We start from the raw sequence: 21,598 nt of genomic DNA, 5'->3' as shown, positions 1-21,598 counted from the left end.
GTACCCCGTGCAAGCTATGGACACATAAGAGGTGCAGCAACATCAAAGGCAGGTTAACTAGGAAGTTAGTTTTTGTTTGTGGCAGATGTTCAGGTGCAATAAAGACAGTAAACAAACAGGAAACAACTTCTATCTCATTCCAGGGTGAAAAACTAGAGGTAGTCGATAGCTTCCGCTATCTGGGTGACCAAGTTAGTAGTGGGGGTGGGTGCGCTGAAAGTGTAGCTGCTAGAATAAGAATAGCCTGGGCAAAGTTTAGAGAGCTCTTACCCCTGCTGGCGACAAAGGGATTCTCACTCAGAGCAAAAGGCAGACTGTATGACGCATGTGTACGAACAGCCATGCTACATGGCAGTGAAACATGGGCTGTAACTGCTGAGGATGTACGTAAGCTTGCAAGGAATGAAGCCAGTATGCTCCGTTGGATGTGTAATGTCAATGTGAATACCCGTCAGAGTGTAAGTATCTTGAGAGAAAAGCTGAACATTAGAAGCATCAGTTGTGGTGTGCAAGAGAGACGATTGCGCTGGTATGGACATGTGGTGAGAATGGATGAGGATAGCTGCGTGAAAAAGTGCCACACCCTAACAGTTGAAGGAACCTGTGGAAGATGTAGGCCCAGGAAGACCTGGGCTGAGGTGGTGAGGCAAGACCCTCGTACATTGGGCCTCACCGAGGCGATGACTACTGACCGAGACCTTTGGAAATGTGCTGTGCGTGAGAAGACCCGGCATGCCAAGTAAGATCGTTGCCAGTGCCCCTGGACTGGCTCTTGTGCGGGTGGCACATAAGATGCACCAATTTGAGCGTGGCCGTTAGGCGTTAGGAAGGGCATCCAGCTGTAGAAACTCTGCCAAATTTAGATTGGAGCCTGGTGTTGCCATCCGGTTTCACCAGTCCTCAGTTAAGTCGTCCAACCCATGCTAGCATGGAATGCGGACGTTAAACGATGATGATGATGATAATGATGATGTAATCATTGATTAGACATAAGTTAATAATCATAAATTTTGAATGTAGATGTTCTGTTTGCAACACATGCAGGATACAGGTTGAGGAAAATTATAAATTAATGTACTTACCTTTGCTTCGTAAGCCCCTTTAATCAGTCCCATGAATTCTGACATGCAGTTACCTGTAAAATGTATATATATATATAGAAAGATATAAATATAGATAGGCATGTGTGTCTATGTGTGTGTGTGTGTGGGTATTGGTTTCAAATTTTGGCACCAGGCCAGCAAATTCGGGAGAGGGGTTAAGTCAATTACATCGACCCCAGTGTGTAACTGGTACGTATTTTATTGACCCCGAAAGGATGAAAGGCAAAGTTAACCTTGATAGAATTTGAATTCAGAAAATGAAGACAGATGAAGAGCTGCTTAACTTAATTGTTCCGCAAAAGATATCGGTAGAATAAGTACCAGGCTTTAAAACAAATGAGTATTGAAGTTGATTTGTTTGAGATGGCCATGAACTAATAACTAAAACAAAGTAAAAGGTTATATATATATATATATATATATATATATGTAATATATATACATATGTATGTATATAATATATGTATATATAGACATGTATATACATATATATGTAATATATGTTATTTACATATATGTAATATACATATATAATATATATGCATATATATATATATATATATATATATATATATATATATACATATACACACACACACATACATACGTATATTTATGTAAATAATATTTGAATATATATATATATATGTATGTGTATATATCTATGCATATATACATGCATACATACGTACATACATCCATACTCCTGTTTGTGTGTGTGTGCACATATGTGGACCTACGTCAATTGCGTGTGTGCACATGTGTCAATTGCGTGTGTGCAAATATATATTTTTTAACGGCGGAAGGGAGATAAATCGTGAAACCTGTGAAAATAGTTTCATTTTTACGACATAAAATTGTGCTAAAAATAGAAGTAAAAGTCTGCTTAAATCCAGTGATTCTTCTTTGTATTAATCCGTTCTGGCCTTCTGAGCTATGTTCTCTCCATCCCACTTTTTGTTTTTGAAGCTGAGATGGGTTAGACTCATTTGTTTTACTAGAAAACCACACAATAATTACATTTATACTCTTTTACTCGTTTCAGTCATTTTGACTGCGGCCATGCTGGAGCACCGCCTTTAATCGAGCAAATCGATCGCAGGACTTATTCTTTGCAAGCCTAGTACTTATTCTGTCCGTCTCTTTTTGCCGAACCGCTATGTTACGGGGATGTAAACACTCCAGCATCGGTTGTCAAGTGATGGTGGGAGGGGGGGGTGGACAAACACAAACACACACACACACATATATATATATATATATATATATATATATATATATATATATATATATAATTATGTGTATTTCTTCTATCTTAATGAATAAAAATTCTTCTGATAGAATAAATGGGTTAATAGAAACCAATGTAGCAAAGAACACAAAATAACTGTGGTTTAGTTCCTGTTTTTAAGGCAGGAACTCCTTGAAATTTTGGGTATTTGAGTATATTTAAGAAGTTAAGGAATCGAGAAAACGCATGTTATAATTGCATACTTTATTCCTACATATGTTTCAAAGGATTACAACCTGTGTGATCCATAGGGATCTTTGATATTAAAATTGTAACATTCTCATCAGGGAAAGCATGGAAATCATCTTAAACGTAAGACATTATGACCGATTATGAAAACAATAGATGGATAAGGTTATGACTTGATTCATTTGAAAAAAACCGTTAGAGAATTGGACGCTGCCGGATAGTGGGTTGGACAACACATACCAATAAATGTGTGAGAACGTACATGCATACATTAATACATATACACAAACACACACATATATATATATATATGTATATACATATACCTACATATGTGCACTTGTATATACATATATATATGTCTCTCTCGCTCTCTATCTATCTATTACTCGAAAGTTCGCGCGTCCGCGCTAGCTAGTCGTCAGTGGTCGATCATATTATTTTTAAACTTCAAACTTCATTTGTTTTCTATTTTGATAAATTCTCTCTGTTGAAAATTATATTTTTATATTTGAAATAATTTGCAATTTCAGGAAATATGTTTTTATATTAAATTTGTGTTTTCTACTCACGACTAGCTAGCGCGGACGCGCGAACTTTCGAGTGATAGATAGATAGATAGAGAGAGAGAGAGAGACAGACAGACATATAGCTCGCTCCGGCCAGTCATGGTATTAGCTGTCAGTAGCCAAAGAATCGACAGGCCAGCAACAGGCATGCAGGCAGACAGACAGATACTTCACTAGCAGTGAGCACTTTCATATGTGGAAATACGTCAATTGCGTGTGTGCACATGTGTCAATTGCGTGTGTGCAAATATATATTTTTTAACGGCGCAAGGGAGATAAATCGGGAAACCTGTGAAAATAGTTTCATTTTTACCACATAAAATTGTGCTAAAAATAGAAGTCAAAGTCTGCTTAAATCCAGTGATTCTTCTTTGTATTAATCCGTTCTGGCCTTCAGAGCTATGTCCTCTCCACCACACTTTTTTTTTGAAGCTGAGATGGGTTAGACTCATTTGTTTTACTAGAAAACCACACAATAATTACATTTATACTCTTTTACTCGTTTCAGTCATTTTGACTGCGGCCATGCTGGAGCACCGCCTTTAGTCGAGCAAATCGACCCCGGGACTTATTCTTTGTAAGCCTAGTACTTATTCTATCGGTCTTTTTTTTTGCCGAACCACTAAGTTATGGGGACGTAAACACACCAGCATCGGTTGTCAAGCGATGGTGGGGGACAAACACAAACACACATACGTACATACATACATAGGACGAACTTTACGAGCAGTCATTACATATATTTTACAAAATATAAAAACTTTTAAAAACTTTGACTGTCGTATTGTGCCCTGTACGAGAACTGCCGTCGTGACGGCAACGCATCCCGAGCACCCAGCCTCAGCCTCCGACACGCTCGCTCTCTCACTCTCCTGCCTGTGGTCAGCCAAGCAACACTGTGACGCTCTATGTACCTATATTACTGTTTCGTCTCTTTGTTTCCATTATCTCTTTCACCTCATATTACAAGATGCTTCCAAAGAGGAAATATACATCTTCACCTGCAGCAGGGAGCGCCAAGAAAAAAAGGAGAGATATTGATCTTGACACGAAAATGAAAATCATTAGACTACGAAGGCGGGAAAGGGTATCGTAGACGATACGGGCCCGGCACATTCTACCATCTCTACTATTCTGAAGGATAGAGTTAAAGTGAAGGAGGCAGCTGATGTGTTTTACATTAACTAAGGACTGTCTTATTGCTAAGGAACTTTTTTCTTTTTCGTTATCCAAATGAAAAAAACTTCCTAAATATATGAAAGGAATGTTAATCTTTCACCCGCCTCTCAGCTATTTTGACCAAAATATCAATAACAATAGAGTCGATCTGAAAAACTACTTTAAAATGCCTTTCAATAAATGTATATATGAAACACAGGAAATCTGCTTTTCCCACAAAATGTTCTCATAAAACAGGGATGTATTTTATACACAATTAAATACAATATCTTTAAAATAAATGTAATTATTGTGTGGGTTTTCAAGTAAAACAAATGAGTCTAACCCATCTCAGCTTCCCAAAAAAAAATGAGGGTTTTAATTGAACAAATCGACCCCAGGACTTTTTAAGGCTTATTCTATTGGTCTCTTTTGCTGAACTGCTAAATTATGTGGATATAAACCCACCGACACTATCAAGCAGTGGTGGGAGACAAAGACACACGCACACACACACACATATGATGGGCTTCTCCCAGTTTCTCTCTACCAAACCCACTCACAAGGCTTTGGTCAATCTGAAGTTGTAGTAGAAGACACTTGCCCACTGTGCCACGCATTGGGACTGAACCCAAAACCATGTGGTTGGAAGCAAGCCTCTTACCACACAAAGAGTTTGGTTTGGATTATTGCTGTGATTTCTTTCCTTGAATTAAAAAAATAACTCATGGTAAACAATTTATAAGATTTTTTTTATTGATAAATCTTTGTATTGATTAATATTGATAATATCTATTTTTCTTAGAGTAAGAAAATTATATTGAAGAAAAATAAAAAATACAAAAAAAAAAAACAAAAGAAATCAAATAAGAAACAGTTTGGTGGAGGGTAACAGAGTTTTTTTGTGAACCATTTTTTATATGGAGTTCTTTGGGAAAATATATTTTAGGTTTTAGCTAAAAAAAGAAATATTATGAAAGAAATCTGTTAACAGGAAGAAGTCTTTGAAAAAACAAAATTATGATAAAACCTTATTTGAAAATCTAAAATCTAATGTTTGCTACATCCACCCTCTTAATACATTGATTTTCGATTCTCCGTGGTATGTTTTTATTTTACTGTCATTATGTGATAACTCCATTATTGGATCCAAAATTATGTTTTGCATTCCTATTACTACACTACAACTCACTATGCACAATACACTGCCATTACATACTATTGTCCAATTCAGAATGAGATGATTAGGCCTGGTGGTTTGGACACTGGTGATTTGGCATGGCTAACTGAACAGTTAACCTGATTTTGTATCAGTACTTTTTGGCACTGGAGGCAAACATACACATGCACATGCATGTAGAAATACACACGTACAGATAGAGAAAGAGACATTTGTATGCATACATACAGACATAACAAGGTTCTCACACACAAATAGATGAATTGAGAGATAGATAGATAAATAGATAGATAGACAGACAGACAGACAGATAGATAGAAAGAGAGAGATAAGCATGAGATGATTATGTCTGATGTCAAATCAGCATCGGATCAGCAATGCCAAATAGCCAACCCTAACCCTAACCCAAACGTCTCCTACCAACCTGACAAGAGTTTCTGTATTATACTTATCTCAATACTACATGTTACTGCTGTAAACTCCCCACTCTCCTACATGTTATTACTGTAAACCCCATAATCCTACATCTTAATGCTGTTCTGTTACCATATGTGATATATCATTATAGTAGAACACCCCTTATTTCTATATGTAACTACCTTAAGCTCTCCTTAGTCTTACATGTTACTACTGCTCTATTATTCTTAGTTCTACATATTACTACATTACTAAAGTAAACTTTCTTTGCATCACATGTTACCTCTGTAAAGTTACCCTTTGTCTTACATATTACTACAGTAAATTTCTCATATTTCGAAACGGAACTACAGTTAACTCCACAGTCTGACATCTTACTACTATAAACTCTACTTAATCCTCCATGTCACAGTTGTGGTCTCACCATGGTCCTATGTATCACTACTATAACTTCTTCTAACTGCCACAAGTTACCTCAGTTGATTCCACCCTACACAATGTTATTGCTAGATTCTGCTGATTGTCATGTATTACTGTAATTGTTATCAATCAAGCTGTCTCTAAGACTTGACTTTGAAGAATTGAGAAATTCTTGTAAGATTAGAAAAAAAATGACCCACAGAAAAAAAATCATCAAATCTGATAAAAGAAATGAAATAGCTGCCAGTGAAGGTTCCATAAAGACTGGAATGATTTTTTAAATAGCCATTTTTACTAAACTTAAAAATATTTCAGATGTCATTAAATTTGGTGAAGCAACTGTTATGAGAGATTCGATGAAAAACAGATGATTTTAAACCAATCAAATTATCTTGAAAATTGTTTAGTATTACAAAATTTGGTAAAAACCTTTAAATGCTTGTTGGATATTCTATAAAGCACAAGATGAGTTTGACCATATCTAAATTTTCCAATTAATTTGAAATTAATTAAGAAAATAAAATGGTTCTGTAAAATGACCTAGTTTCATATTTATTATTTTACTATTCTTATGTTTGAAATTTTTCTTAGCAAAAGGTTCATAAATTAAATTATCATATAAGATTTTCATGTAAATATAAAAACACTTTAAGATTAAAGATTTTATATTGTAAAACCATGAGAAGGTTTCACATAAAAAGGATTTTAAACCAATTTTACTAAACTTAAGCATCTTTAAAAGTGCATTTATAAAATTTGGTGAAAGAATTAACCACATGGAAGATTTTATTAAAATAAATAATTTTTATACTACTTCGGTTTTAATGTCAAAATATTGTCAAAACTCCAAAAATTTGAATAATCTCTCAAAGATAAAAATAAAATATATATTAGCTGCCAGAGAAGATTCCACGATGAAGGATTTTTTAAATCAAATTTTGAAGTAAAAGAAAGATTGTTATCTTGAAAGTCTTCCAAAGGTATTGTAATGTGAATTTTGTGAGTTTCCTTTGTATTTTAACCAAATGAGAAAGGATTGGTGTTGGTATCTCAAAAATCAAGAATTTCTCAGAAATATGTCAATTTGTTACAGCCAAATCTCTTATAGTCCATATAAAATAAAATTTAAATCTTTAAAATATTATTGTGAGTGATTACCATTCATATTAGATATTATCATTATCTAAAATATTAGCTTCATATAACATCATTAATATTGTCATCAGTTTTTTGAAATATATGAAAATTATGCTACAGTTTCATGCCAAGATAGCTGAAATTTTGCATAGGGGGCACATTTTTCTCAAGAAGACCATGTGATTATTTCTCATAACTTCTAAGAAAGGAATTGCTTGGATGCAATGATTCCAAATAAATCAACATTTGTAGAACAACTGAAAATTGACAATTTTTAAAAGTTATTTATCTAAAGTTTAGTGAATCCATGTGATTGCATTTACTTAGGTATTAAGAAACCCAGGTGCTTAAGCCAGTTTGATATATAAAATATCATCTAACATTACTATTATTATCATCATACTATAAAGTATTATTATATAACAGGTAAGTAATGCATACTTCCACTACACATACAAAAAGAATAAAAAAATTATCTGGGCCATATAAAAGAAAAAGAAATTTTTTTCATTTATTAGGAAGGAACCCTAATAAAAACCAGGGTCTGAGAAAACTAGTGGTGGTCATCCTGGCAGAAATTACTTTACAGTGAAGTTTATAAATTTTGACAAAAAGTTTTACAAATTTTATGAACATCACTAAAAGAACAGCTGTTATGGAAGATTCCAGAAAAAAAATGTTAAGGATCTTTGAATAAATTTGATAATAATGTTGGCTGAATAACATTGTTAACCATATATTTAGAGGGAAATGGGGTACAGTTGATGAAATCAGCCCTAGCACTTGACTGGTGCTTTAATTTTATTAATTCTGGGAGGAAGAAGTTGGAAAGTCTATCTTGGAAGAGTTTTATCAGAGAGACAAAATACATCATAGAATAGAATCTTATGAGATATTACTATTAAGAAATAACAAAATACCACAAATATCTCACACATTTGCTAAAGTAAAATGATAAAATATCAGGATAGCTGCCATGGAAGTTTCCAGGAAAATTGTGGTCTTCAAACCAATTTATATTGACTGCTTCAGAATGCTTTGTGCCATATCAACTGTAACAATAAAATAAGAGAAATTATAATTAGAGAGAATGGTTAGCAAAAGTATGAATATTACAGTAAAGTTTATATATTTTGTTGTGTCTAGGGAGAGTCATTATGCTAATATACACAGGTTCAATTCCACTCCTTTATTATTAGTTATTTGGTTAAATTGAGAGAAATCACTGCAAAGGTTGGAAGTGGCAAAGAAAGAACTTTGTTAAAAAAAAAAAGAAACAGAAAAACAAAGACGCAACTGATTGTTTAACCAATAAGTTAAAAAAATGACCAATTCATTGGATAGATATTTCACCAATTGACATAATAAAAGAGAAGAATTGAAGGAAATCACAAAGGATCAAAATAAGTGGGGAAATGCAAGCATGCTTTGGACAGAATTTATTGAGGATGATTTTCTACAGTTGGATGTCCTTCCTATCATCAATCCTCACTTGGCCAGACATGTTTTTGCAGAATACTGGAAATGAACAACATTGTTAATATGACAGACACACATTTACAACTATTCTACTAAGGCAAGACAAAGAAACCTATATGCACCGATATCAAAACACACACACACATTGGTATTACATAAATGCACTCAGTCCACTCTGTAAGGTTGTTGGTGTTGGGAAGGGCATCCTAACATAAAACCCATGCCAAAACAGGCAGTGGAACTTGGTGCAGTCCATTGGCTTGCCAGTTTCTATCAAACCATCCAACCCATGCCAGTATGAAAAATGGACATTAAAAGATGATATGATGATGATACACAAACACACACACACACATGCAAATGTCAAGCATCTTTTAGTCTCCCTCTACCAAGGTACAAGATAATGCATGGTTAATTCAAAACAAAGCTGAATAAACAAGCATTACATTTGAGAGATTAATCTGAATGCTAACTGGTTAAGAAATTAGCATTTTATTTCTATCACTGACTGAAGTATTACAAATAGAGCTAAGCTAAAAACGACATGAAGAAACATGACTACTTACTGGTTGCCTTCTTACAACACGGGTTTGAAATTCTTCTTGATAGGCTGCCAACACTTGAAGTATTCATTGTCAACTTTATGACAAGTGTCATTACCCCATTTAGTTAGTGCCATACTAAGGGAACTTTCAAACATAAATGACTGTAAACAATATCGGGAACAGAAGGATTAATAACATAGAAAATATTTCATTTGAATCATGAATAATTACATAACTTATACAACAAACAAATTAGATAATTAATTCTATATGAGAATATATGTTGTCTCTGGATGAATAGTACAGTAAATTTGCTTTCAGTGATGTATTTTCATCAATACATAGATGGATAATTTATCTTAATACTGCTTCTATATATAACAAATATGCATATATATGTGTGTGTGTGTGAGTGTGTGCACGAGCAATATATATATATATATATATATATATATGTATATATATATATATATATATACACATGAATATGAGGGTATTGAATACATATGTATATATGTAGGGGGTGTACATATGTCTGTGTGTGTGTTGACTGTTTGAAATGGTATACACATTTTATATTTTAAGAATATATATATATATATATATACACACATACACAATCCAGTCAAACAGTACATGTAGCAGGGGTGTGAATGTACTGCAGCTGAATGAATCTGAGCAAGAGATTTAAATCTCAATCCTAAGTTACCAGACAATCATAGTCTTTCTTGTAGGGTTGTAACTCCAACACCAACATCAAATTTACAACTCCTTACCAAAACAACAATCATCATTACCATATTAGTTTGTAAAAACTGTATGATAGATCTAATCTGTTGTTCAGTTTAATGCCACCACTTGGCACTTTGGTAACATTAACCGAATTGGACTTTGTTGCAAATGTTCTAACCGTATCTCCACTTTGAATATAATTCAGTATACAGAGGAACTCTTTCCTACCACAGCTAGCTATGACCTGTGGTTTTTTTGTTTCTCCTACCTATCACTGGTCATAGATGCCATACACAGCTTCTTTTCCATCCAACTTAAGGTGTAACAGATCAGACTAACAACTTACCATTGTTCCCTCAGCAATTTTCATTGGCTTCAGATCCATTGTTGAGTTCTTCTCAAAACATTCAGCATCAGGTCCATGGGGTGTCATAATGCTGTGCAAGGATCCTCCACCAGGAAGGAAGCCTGACTCCTGTCGACAAAACAAAGAGAGTTTATAGATTACATAATATAATATAATATAATATAATATAGAATAAATATATACGCCCTTTTAAAGCATAGCCAGGCTCATGGGCCCAGTTTCCCGGTTTCAATGGCATATGTGTTCCCCAGTTGGACGGGACGCTAGTCCATCGCAGCGTTACTCATTTTTGCTAGCTGAGTGCACTGGAGCAACGGGAAACAAAGTGTTTTGCTGAAGAACACAATACGTTGCCCGGTCCAGGAATCGAAACCACAATCTTACGATCATGGTGCTGACACCCTAACCACTAGGCCACGTGCCTCCACATAATATATATATATATATATATATATATATATATATATATATATATATATATATATATGTATATGTATATGTATATATATGTATATGTATATATATATACTTTTGTTATTTACACCACCTGTCCTCGTCTGTTGTTATTTTTTGTATATTCTCCCATATATATATATATATATATATATATATATATATGTATATGTATATGTATATATACATATACATATACATATACATATATATATATATATATATATATATATATATATATGTGTGTGTGTAGGGTAAGCCAACATTCAGCAGAATATAAGTTCAACACACTCTGGAATTGTCAAAGACATGCTCATTTACAACCATCATGTAATGTCTAGACAAGGGTACATACACACACACACATCTGCCGCTATGTATATATATATATATGCACACATCCATACTTGAACCAACGAAGGATCATCTGCATAGTTTCTCAGTCTCATAGCAGTATCAGCTAGATTCTTGAGCCATACCTTGCTATCTTTAAAAAAACCCACCATTTCACATGATATAATGTAGTCAAGTGTATGCTGATCCTGGAAGAAAGACTGGATCGTCATAACTGGAAAGCCTTTGATTTCAGGTCTCCTTGAGCAATGGTGATTCAGGGTTAAAATATCACATCTTCCTATGGTAACTTAATAAATGGTAATGGAAGAATGGTGGTAGCAGGGAATTGTACCAATGTGCCAGAAGGGAGGCTAGGCGACAGGTTTATTTAGCCAGAGGGGAAGCAGATAAGAAAAGATTTTCCAATGTTCTGCGCCGTGAGGACCAAAGACTTGAGGTATTTCGTGTTGCAAGACAGTGTAGGAGAGAGAATAGTGATGTCGTAGGAGAGAAATGTGTTCGCATGGATGATGGTACGCTTGCACTAAATGAGGATGCAAAGAAAGAGGTCTGGAGATGCCACTACGATAGATTGCTTAATAAAGAGAATGAATGGGAGGAAGAGAGCCTGCCATATGTCGACCCAATAGAGGGACCAGCTATCCGAGTTGATAGTACCAGGGTAGATAAAGCAATTATGAGTATGAAGACCGGGAAAGCCCCCGGCCCATCAGGAATCACTGCAGAGATGCTCAAAATATCTGGCAGTGTTGGCTATAGCCTAGTCACCCGTATTACGAACAAGGTGATACACGAAGGAGTCATACCCAATGACTGGTATAGCAGCACCATAGTCAACTGCTACAAAGGTAAAGGTGATGCTTTAGATACAAATAATTACAGAGGCATCAAGCTGTTAGATCAGGTTATGAAAGTTACAGAGAGGGTCATAGCCCAACTAATTAGGGAGCGAATCAATTTAGATGAGATGCAGTTTGGGTTCGTGCCAGGTAAAAGCACTACTGATGCCTTATTTCTAGTAAGACAGCTGCAGGAGAAATACCTAGCCAAGGATAAACCTCTGTACCTGGCTTTCGTTGACATGGAGAAAGCCTTTGACAGGGTCCCCCGATCCCTTATCTGGTGGTCAATGAGGAAACTTGGGATAGAAGAATGGTTAGTGAGAGCTGTGCGAGCCATGTACAGAGATGCTGCCAGTAAGGTGAGGGTTGGAAATGAGTACAGCAATAAATTCCGGGTAGAGGTAGGGGTCCACCAAGGTTCCGTCCTCATCCCCCTCTTATTTATCATAGTCCTCCAGGCAATCACAGAGGAGTTCAAGACAGGTTGCCCCTGGGAGCTCCTCTATGCTGATGACCTTGCCCTAATTGCGGAGTCACTATCAGAACTAGAGGAGAAGTTTCAGGTGTGGAAGCAAGGTCTAGAATTGAAGGGCCTTAGAGTCAACCTAGCTAAAACCAAAATCCTAATAAGTAGGAAGGTAGATAAAACACAAACCCCTTCAGGTAGATGGCCCTGCTCAGTATGTAGAAAAGGAGTAGGTAGTAACTCTATAAGATGTACCCCGTGCAAGCTATGGACACATAAGAGGTGCAGCAACATCAAAGGCAGGTTAACTAGGAAGTTAGTTTTTGTTTGTGGCAGATGTTCAGGTGCAATAAAGACAGTAAACAAACAGGAAACAACTTCTATCTCATTCCAGGGTGAAAAACTAGAGGTAGTCGATAGCTTCCGCTATCTGGGTGACCAAGTTAGTAGTGGGGGTGGGTGCGCTGAAAGTGTAGCTGCTAGAATAAGAATAGCCTGGGCAAAGTTTAGAGAGCTCTTACCCCTGCTGGCGACAAAGGGATTCTCACTCAGAGCAAAAGGCAGACTGTATGACGCATGTGTACGAACAGCCATGCTACATGGCAGTGAAACATGGGCTGTAACTGCTGAGGATGTACGTAAGCTTGCAAGGAATGAAGCCAGTATGCTCCGTTGGATGTGTAATGTCAATGTGAATACCCGTCAGAGTGTAAGTATCTTGAGAGAAAAGCTGAACATTAGAAGCATTAGTTGTGGTGTGCAAGAGAGACGATTGCGCTGGTATGGACATGTGGTGAGAATGGATGAGGATAGCTGCGTGAAAAAGTGCCACACCCTAACAGTTGAAGGAACCTGTGGAAGATGTAGGCCCAGGAAGACCTGGGCTGAGGTGGTGAGGCAAGACCCTCGTACATTGGGCCTCACCGAGGCGATGACTACTGACCGAGACCTTTGGAAATGTGCTGTGCGTGAGAAGACCCGGCATGCCAAGTAAGATCGTTGCCAGTGCCCGTGGACTGGCTCTTGTGCGGGTGGCACATAAGATGCACTAATTTGAGTGTGGCCGTTAGGCGTTAGGAAGGGCATCCAGCTGTAGAAACTCTGCCAAATTTAGATTGGAGCCTGGTGTTGCCATCCGGTTTCACCAGTCCTCAGTTAAGTCGTCCAACCCATGCTAGCATGGAATGCGGACGTTAAACGATGATGATGATGATAATGATGATGTAATCATTGATTAGACATAAGTTAATAATCATAAATTTTGAATGTAGATGTTCTGTTTGCAACACATGCAGGATACAGGTTGAGGAAAATTATAAATTAATGTACTTACCTTTGCTTCGTAAGCCCCTTTAATCAGTCCCATGAATTCTGACATGCAGTTACCTGTAAAATGTATATATATATATAGAAAGATATAAATATAGATAGGCATGTGTGTCTATGTGTGTGGGTATTGGTTTCAAATTTTGGCACCAGGCCAGCAAATTCGGGAGAGGGGTTAAGTCAATTACATCGACCCCAGTGTGTAACTGGTACGTATTTTATTGACCCCGAAAGGATGAAAGGCAAAGTTAACCTCGATAGAATTTGAATTCAGAAAATGAAGACAGATGAAGAGCTGCTTAACTTAATTGTTCCGCAAAAGATATCGGTAGAATAAGTACCAGGCTTTAAATCAAATGAGTATTGAAGTTGATTTGTTTGAGATGGCCATGAACTAATAACTAAAACAAAGTAAAAGGTTATATATATATATATATATATATATATGTAATATATATACATATGTATGTATATAATATATGTATATATAGACATGTATATACATATATATGTAATATATGTTATTTACATATATGTAATATACATATATGTAATATACATATATAATATATATGCATATATATATATATATATATATATATATATATATATATATATATATATATATATATATATACACACACACACATACATACGTATATTTATGTAAATAATATTTGAATATATATATATATATGTATGTGTATATATCTATGCATATATACATGCATACATACGTACATACATCCATACTCCTGTTTGTGTGTGTGTGCACATATGTGGACCTACGTCAATTGCGTGTGTGCACATGTGTCAATTGCGTGTGTGCAAATATATATTTTTTAACGGCGGAAGGGAGATAAATCGTGAAACCTGTGAAAATAGTTTCATTTTTACGACATAAAATTGTGCTAAAAATAGAAGTAAAAGTCTGCTTAAATCCAGTGATTCTTCTTTGTATTAATCCGTTCTGGCCTTCTGAGCTATGTTCTCTCCATCCCACTTTTTGTTTTTGAAGCTGAGATGGGTTAGACTCATTTGTTTTACTAGAAAACCACACAATAATTACATTTATACTCTTTTACTCGTTTCAGTCATTTTGACTGCGGCCATGCTGGAGCACCGCCTTTAATCGAGCAAATCGACCGCAGGACTTATTCTTTGCAAGCCTAGTACTTATTCTGTCCGTCTCTTTTTGCCGAACCGCTATGTTACGGGGATGTAAACACTCCAGCATCGGTTGTCAAGTGATGGTGGGGGGGGGGGGGACAAACACAAACACACACATATATATATATATATATATATATATATATATATATATATATATATATAATTATGTGTATTTCTTCTATCTTAATGAATAAAAATTCTTCTGATAGAATAAATGGGTTAATAGAAACCAATGTAGCAAAGAACACAAAATAACTGTGGTTTAGTTCCTGTTTTTAAGGCAGGAACTCCTTGAAATTTTGGGTATTTGAGTATATTTAAGAAGTTAAGGAATCGAGAAAACGCATGTTATAATTGCATACTTTATTCCTACATGTTTCAAAGGATTACAACCTGTGTGATCCATAGGGATCTTTGATATTAAAATTGTAACATTCTCATCAGGGAAAGCATGGAAATCATCTTAAACGTAAGACATTATGACCGATTATGAAAACAATAGATGGATAAGGTTATGACTTGATTCATTTGAAAAAAACCGTTAGAGAATTGGACGCTGCCGGATAGTGGGTTGGACAACACATACCAATAAATGTGTGAGAACGTACATGCATACATTAATACATATACACAAACACACACATATATATATATATATATGTATATACATATACCTACATATGTGCACTTGTATATACATATATATATGTCTCTCTCGCTCTCTATCTATCTATTACTCGAAAGTTCGCGCGTCCGCGCTAGCTAGTCGTCAGTGGTCGATCATATTATTTTTAAACTTCAAACTTCATTTGTTTTCTATTTTGATAAATTCTCTCTGTTGAAAATTATATTTTTATATTTGAAATAATTTGCAATTTCAGGAAATATGTTTTTATATTAAATTTGTGTTTTCTACTCACGACTAGCTAGCGCGGACGCGCGAACTTTCGAGTGATAGATAGATAGATAGAGAGAGAGAGAGAGAGACAGACAGACATATAGCTCGCTCCGGCCAGTCATGGTATTAGCTGTCAGTAGCCAAAGAATCGACAGGCCAGCAACAGGCATGCAGGCAGACAGACAGATACTTCACTAGCAGTGAGCACTTTCATATGTGGAAATACGTCAATTGCGTGTGTGCACATGTGTCAATTGCGTGTGTGCAAATATATATTTTTTAACGGCGCAAGGGAGATAAATCGGGAAACCTGTGAAAATAGTTTCATTTTTACCACATAAAATTGTGCTAAAAATAGAAGTCAAAGTCTGCTTAAATCCAGTGATTCTCCTTTGTATTAATCCGTTCTGGCCTTCAGAGCTATGTCCTCTCCACCACACTTTTTTTTTGAAGCTGAGATGGGTTAGACTCATTTGTTTTACTAGAAAACCACACAATAATTACATTTATACTCTTTTACTCGTTTCAGTCATTTTGACTGCGGCCATGCTGGAGCACCGCCTTTAGTCGAGCAAATCGACCCCGGGACTTATTCTTTGTAAGCCTAGTACTTATTCTATCGGTCTGTTTTTTGTCGAACCACTAAGTTATGGGGACGTAAACACACCAGCATCGGCTGTCAAGCGATGGTGGGGGACAAACACAAATACACATACGTACATACATACACACATATATATATATATATATACACACACACACACACATATATATATATATATATATATATATATATATATATATATACGACGGTCTTCTTTCAGTTTCCGTGTACCAAATCCACTCACAAGGCTTTGGTCGACCCGAGGCTATAGTAGAAGACACTTGCCGAAGGTGTTACGCAGTGGGACTGAACCCGGAACCCGAAACCATGTGGTTGATAAGCAAGCTACTTACCACACAGCCACTCCTGCCCCTATATTTTATATTCTAACTATTTTTTTGTTTATGTTTTTTCATGGGTGTATAATAGTCTGATTTTCATAAAATGTGTTCAGTAGTCCATGCTATGTAAGTGCAAATCTTACCGCTTTATGGGTGAATGCTCATCTGACCTCGCAGCGTACAACATTCCGTGTCCCATCCGTAATACAACTGTAGTAGACGCAGGGCAATTTTTCATATACAGACTCTCATCATTAAACGACCACTCTGAGTTAGGACGAACTTTACGAGCCGTCATTACATATATTTTACAAAATATAAAAACTTTAAAAAACTTTGACTGTCGTATTGTGCCCTGTACGAGAACTGCCGTCGTGACGGCAACGCATCCCGAGCACCCAGCCTCAGCCTCCGACACGCTCGCTCTCTCACTCTCCTGCCTGTGGTCAGCCAAGCAACACTGTGACGCTCTATGTACCTATATTACTGTTTCGTCTCTTTGTTTCCATTATCTCTTTCACCTCATATTACAAGATGCTTCCAAAGAGGAAATATACATCTTCACCTGCAGCAGGGAGCGCCAAGAAAAAAAGGAGAGATATTGATCTTGACACGAAAATGAAAATCATTAGACTACGAAGGCGGGAAAGGGTATCGTAGACGATACGGGCCCGGCACATTCTACCATCTCTACTATTCTGAAGGATAGAGTTAAAGTGAAGGAGGCAGCTGATGTGTTTTACATTAACTAAGGACTGTCTTATTGCTAAGGAACTTTTTTCTTTTTCGTTATCCAAATGAAAAAAACTTCCTAAATATATGAAAGGAATGTTAATCTTTCACCCGCCTCTCAGCTATTTTGACCAAAATATCAATAACAATAGAGTCGATCTGAAAAACTACTTTAAAATGCCTTTCAATAAATGTATATATGAAACACAGGAAATCTGCTTTTCCCACAAAATGTTCTCATAAAACAGGGATGTATTTTATACACAATTAAATACAATATCTTTAAAATAAATGTAATTATTGTGTGGGTTTTCAAGTAAAACAAATGAGTCTAACCCCCAAAAAAAATGAGGGTTTTAATTGAACAAATCGACCCCAGGACTTTTTAAGGCTTATTCTATTGGTCTCTTTTGCTGAACTGCTAAATTATGTGGATATAAACCCACCGACACTATCAAGCAGTGGTGGGAGACAAAGACACACGCACACACACACACATATGATGGGCTTCTCCCAGTTTCTCTCTACCAAACCCACTCACAAGGCTTTGGTCAATCTGAAGTTGTAGTAGAAGACACTTGCCCACTGTGCTACGCATTGGGACTGAACCCAAAACCATGTGGTTGGAAGCAAGCCTCTTACCACACAAAGAGTTTGGTTTGGATTATTGCTGTGATTTCTTTCCTTGAATTAAAAAAATAACTCATGGTAAACAATTTATAAGATTTTTTTTATTGATAAATCTTTGTATTGATTAATATTGATAATATCTATTTTTCTTAGAGAAAGAAAATTATATTGAAGAAAAATAAAAAATACAAAAAAAAAAAACAAAAGAAATCAAATAAGAAACAGTTTGGTGGAGGGTAACAGAGAGTTTTTTTGTGAACCATTTTTTATATGGAGTTCTTTGGGAAAATATATTTTAGGTTTTAGCTAAAAAAAGAAATATTATGAAAGAAATCTGTTAACAGGAAGAAGTCTTTGAAAAAACAAAATTATGATAAAACCTTATTTGAAAATCTAAAATCTAATGTTTGCTACATCCACCCTCTTAATACATTGATTTTCGATTCTCCGTGGTATGTTTTTATTTTACTGTCATTATGTGATAACTCCATTATTGGATCCAAAATTATGTTTTGCATTCCTATTACTACACTACAACTCACTATGCACAATACACTGCCATTACATACTATTGTCCAATTCAGAATGAGATGATTAGGCCTGGTGGTTTGGACACTGGTGATTTGGCATGGCTAACTGAACAGTTAACCTGATTTTGTATCAGTACTTTTTGGCACTGGAGGCAAACATACACATGCACATGCATGTAGAAATACACACGTACAGATAGAGAAAGAGACATTTGTATGCATACATACAGACATAACAAGGTTCTCACACACAAATAGATGAATTGAGAGATAGATAGATAAATAGATAGATAGACAGACAGACAGACAGATAGATAGAAAGAGAGAGATAAGCATGAGATGATTATGTCTGATGTCAAATCAGCATCGGATCAGCAATGCCAAATAGCCAACCCTAACCCTAACCCAAACGTCTCCTACCAATCTGACAAGAGTTTCTGTATTATACTTATCTCAATACTACATGTTACTGCTGTAAACTCCCCACTCTCCTACATGTTATTACTGTAAACCCCATAATCCTACATCTTAATGCTGTTCTGTTACCATATGTGATATATCATTATAGTAGAACACCCCTTATTTCTATATGTAACTACCTTAAGCTCTCCTTAGTCTTACATGTTACTACTGCTCTATTATTCTTAGTTCTACATATTACTACATTACTAAAGTAAACTTTCTTTGCATCACATGTTACCTCTGTAAAGTTACCCTTTGTCTTACATATTACTACAGTAAATTTCTCATATTTCGAAACGGAACTACAGTTAACTCCACAGTCTGACATCTTACTACTATAAACTCTACTTAATCCTCCATGTCACAGTTGTGGTCTCACCATGGTCCTATGTATCACTACTATAACTTCTTCTAACTGCCACAAGTTACCTCAGTTGATTCCACCCTACACAATGTTATTGCTAGATTCTGCTGATTGTCATGTATTACTGTAATTGTTATCAATCAAGCTGTCTCTAAGACTTGACTTTGAAGAATTGAGAAATTCTTGTAAGATTAGAAAAAAAATGACCCACAGAAAAAAAATCATCAAATCTGATAAAAGAAATGAAATAGCTGCCAGTGAAGGTTCCATAAAGACTGGAATGATTTTTTAAATAGCCATTTTTACTAAACTTAAAAATATTTCAGATGTCATTAAATTTGGTGAAGCAACTGTTATGAGAGATTCGATGAAAAACAGATGATTTTAAACCAATCAAATTATCTTGAAAATTGTTTAGTATTACAAAATTTGGTAAAAACCTTTAAATGCTTGTTGGATATTCTATAAAGCACAAGATGAGTTTGACCATATCTAAATTTTCCAATTAATTTGAAATTAATTAAGAAAATAAAATGGTTCTGTAAAATGACCTAGTTTCATATTTATTATTTTACTATTCTTATGTTTGAAATTTTTCTTAGCAAAAGGTTCATAAATTAAATTATCATATAAGATTTTCATGTAAATATAAAAACACTTTAAGATTAAAGATTTTATATTGTAAAACCATGAGAAGGTTTCACATAAAAAGGATTTTAAACCAATTTTACTAAACTTAAGCATCTTTAAAAGTGCATTTATAAAATTTGGTGAAAGAATTAACCACATGGAAGATTTTATTAAAATAAATAATTTTTATACTACTTCGGTTTTAATGTCAAAATATTGTCAAAACTCCAAAAATTTGAATAATCTCTCAAAGATAAAAATAAAATATATATTAGCTGCCAGAGAAGATTCCACGATGAAGGATTTTTTAAATCAAATTTTGAAGTAAAAGAAAGATTGTTATCTTGAAAGTCTTCCAAAGGTATTGTAATGTGAATTTTGTGAGTTTCCTTTGTATTTTAACCAAATGAGAAAGGATTGGTGTTGGTATCTCAAAAATCAAGAATTTCTCAGAAATATGTCAATTTGTTACAGCCAAATCTCTTATAGTCCATATAAAATAAAATTTAAATCTTTAAAATATTATTGTGAGTGATTACCATTCATATTAGATATTATCATTATCTAAAATATTAGCTTCATATAACATCATTAATATTGTCATCAGTTTTTTGAAATATATGAAAATTATGCTACAGTTTCATGCCAAGATAGCTGAAATTTTGCATAGGGGGCACATTTTTCTCAAGAAGACCATGTGATTATTTCTCATAACTTCTAAGAAAGGAATTGCTTGGATGCAATGATTCCAAATAAATCAACATTTGTAGAACAACTGAAAATTGACAATTTTTAAAAGTTATTTATCTAAAGTTTAGTGAATCCATGTGATTGCATTTACTTAGGTATTAAGAAACCCAGGTGCTTAAGCCAGTTTGATATATAAAATATCATCTAACATTACTATTATTATCATCATACTATAAAGTATTATTATATAACAGGTAAGTAATGCATACTTCCACTACACATACAAAAAGAATAAAAAAATTATCTGGGCCATATAAAAGAAAAAGAAATTTTTTTCATTTATTAGGAAGGAACCCTAATAAAAACCAGGGTCTGAGAAAACTAGTGGTGGTCATCCTGGCAGAAATTACTTTACAGTGAAGTTTATAAATTTTGACAAAAAGTTTTACAAATTTTATGAACATCACTAAAAGAACAGCTGTTATGGAAGATTCCAGAAAAAAAATGTTAAGG

At 35.0% G+C, this 21,598-nt stretch overlaps 2 protein-coding genes across 3 annotated transcripts in view; both read right to left on the bottom strand.

The window, feature by feature from the left end:
• Nucleotides 1-5,043: 5,043 nt before the first annotated feature.
• LOC149131551 (homogentisate 1,2-dioxygenase-like) lies at nt 5,044-17,480 on the bottom strand. Its single transcript, XM_089339460.1, has 5 exons — nt 17,191-17,480; nt 14,039-14,091; nt 10,567-10,695; nt 9,510-9,649; nt 5,044-8,516 (listed from the first exon to the last, which is right to left on the bottom strand). Exons 2-4 carry the CDS (start codon nt 14,081-14,083, stop codon nt 9,521-9,523), a joined length of 303 nt encoding a protein of 100 aa, XP_089195586.1. The 5' UTR covers nt 14,084-14,091; nt 17,191-17,480; the 3' UTR covers nt 5,044-8,516; nt 9,510-9,520.
• Nucleotides 17,481-18,490: 1,010 nt separating this feature from the next.
• Nucleotides 18,491-21,598, bottom strand: part of LOC106879312 (homogentisate 1,2-dioxygenase) — a 67,557-nt gene continuing 64,449 nt past the window's right edge. For both annotated transcript variants that reach the window (XM_089339458.1, XM_089339459.1), the window contains exon 16: nt 18,491-21,598. This exon is cut by the window's right edge and continues 367 nt beyond it. The gene's annotated coding sequence lies outside the window, so the exon portion shown is untranslated.

Source organism: Octopus bimaculoides, chromosome 21 (genome assembly GCF_046866305.1).
Source record: "Octopus bimaculoides isolate indiv1 chromosome 21, ASM4686630v1, whole genome shotgun sequence".
NCBI lineage: Eukaryota > Metazoa > Mollusca > Cephalopoda > Octopoda > Octopodidae > Octopus > Octopus bimaculoides.
The sequence above is the reverse complement of the archived record's forward strand: the minus strand, read 5'-3'. Positions and strand labels throughout refer to the sequence as shown.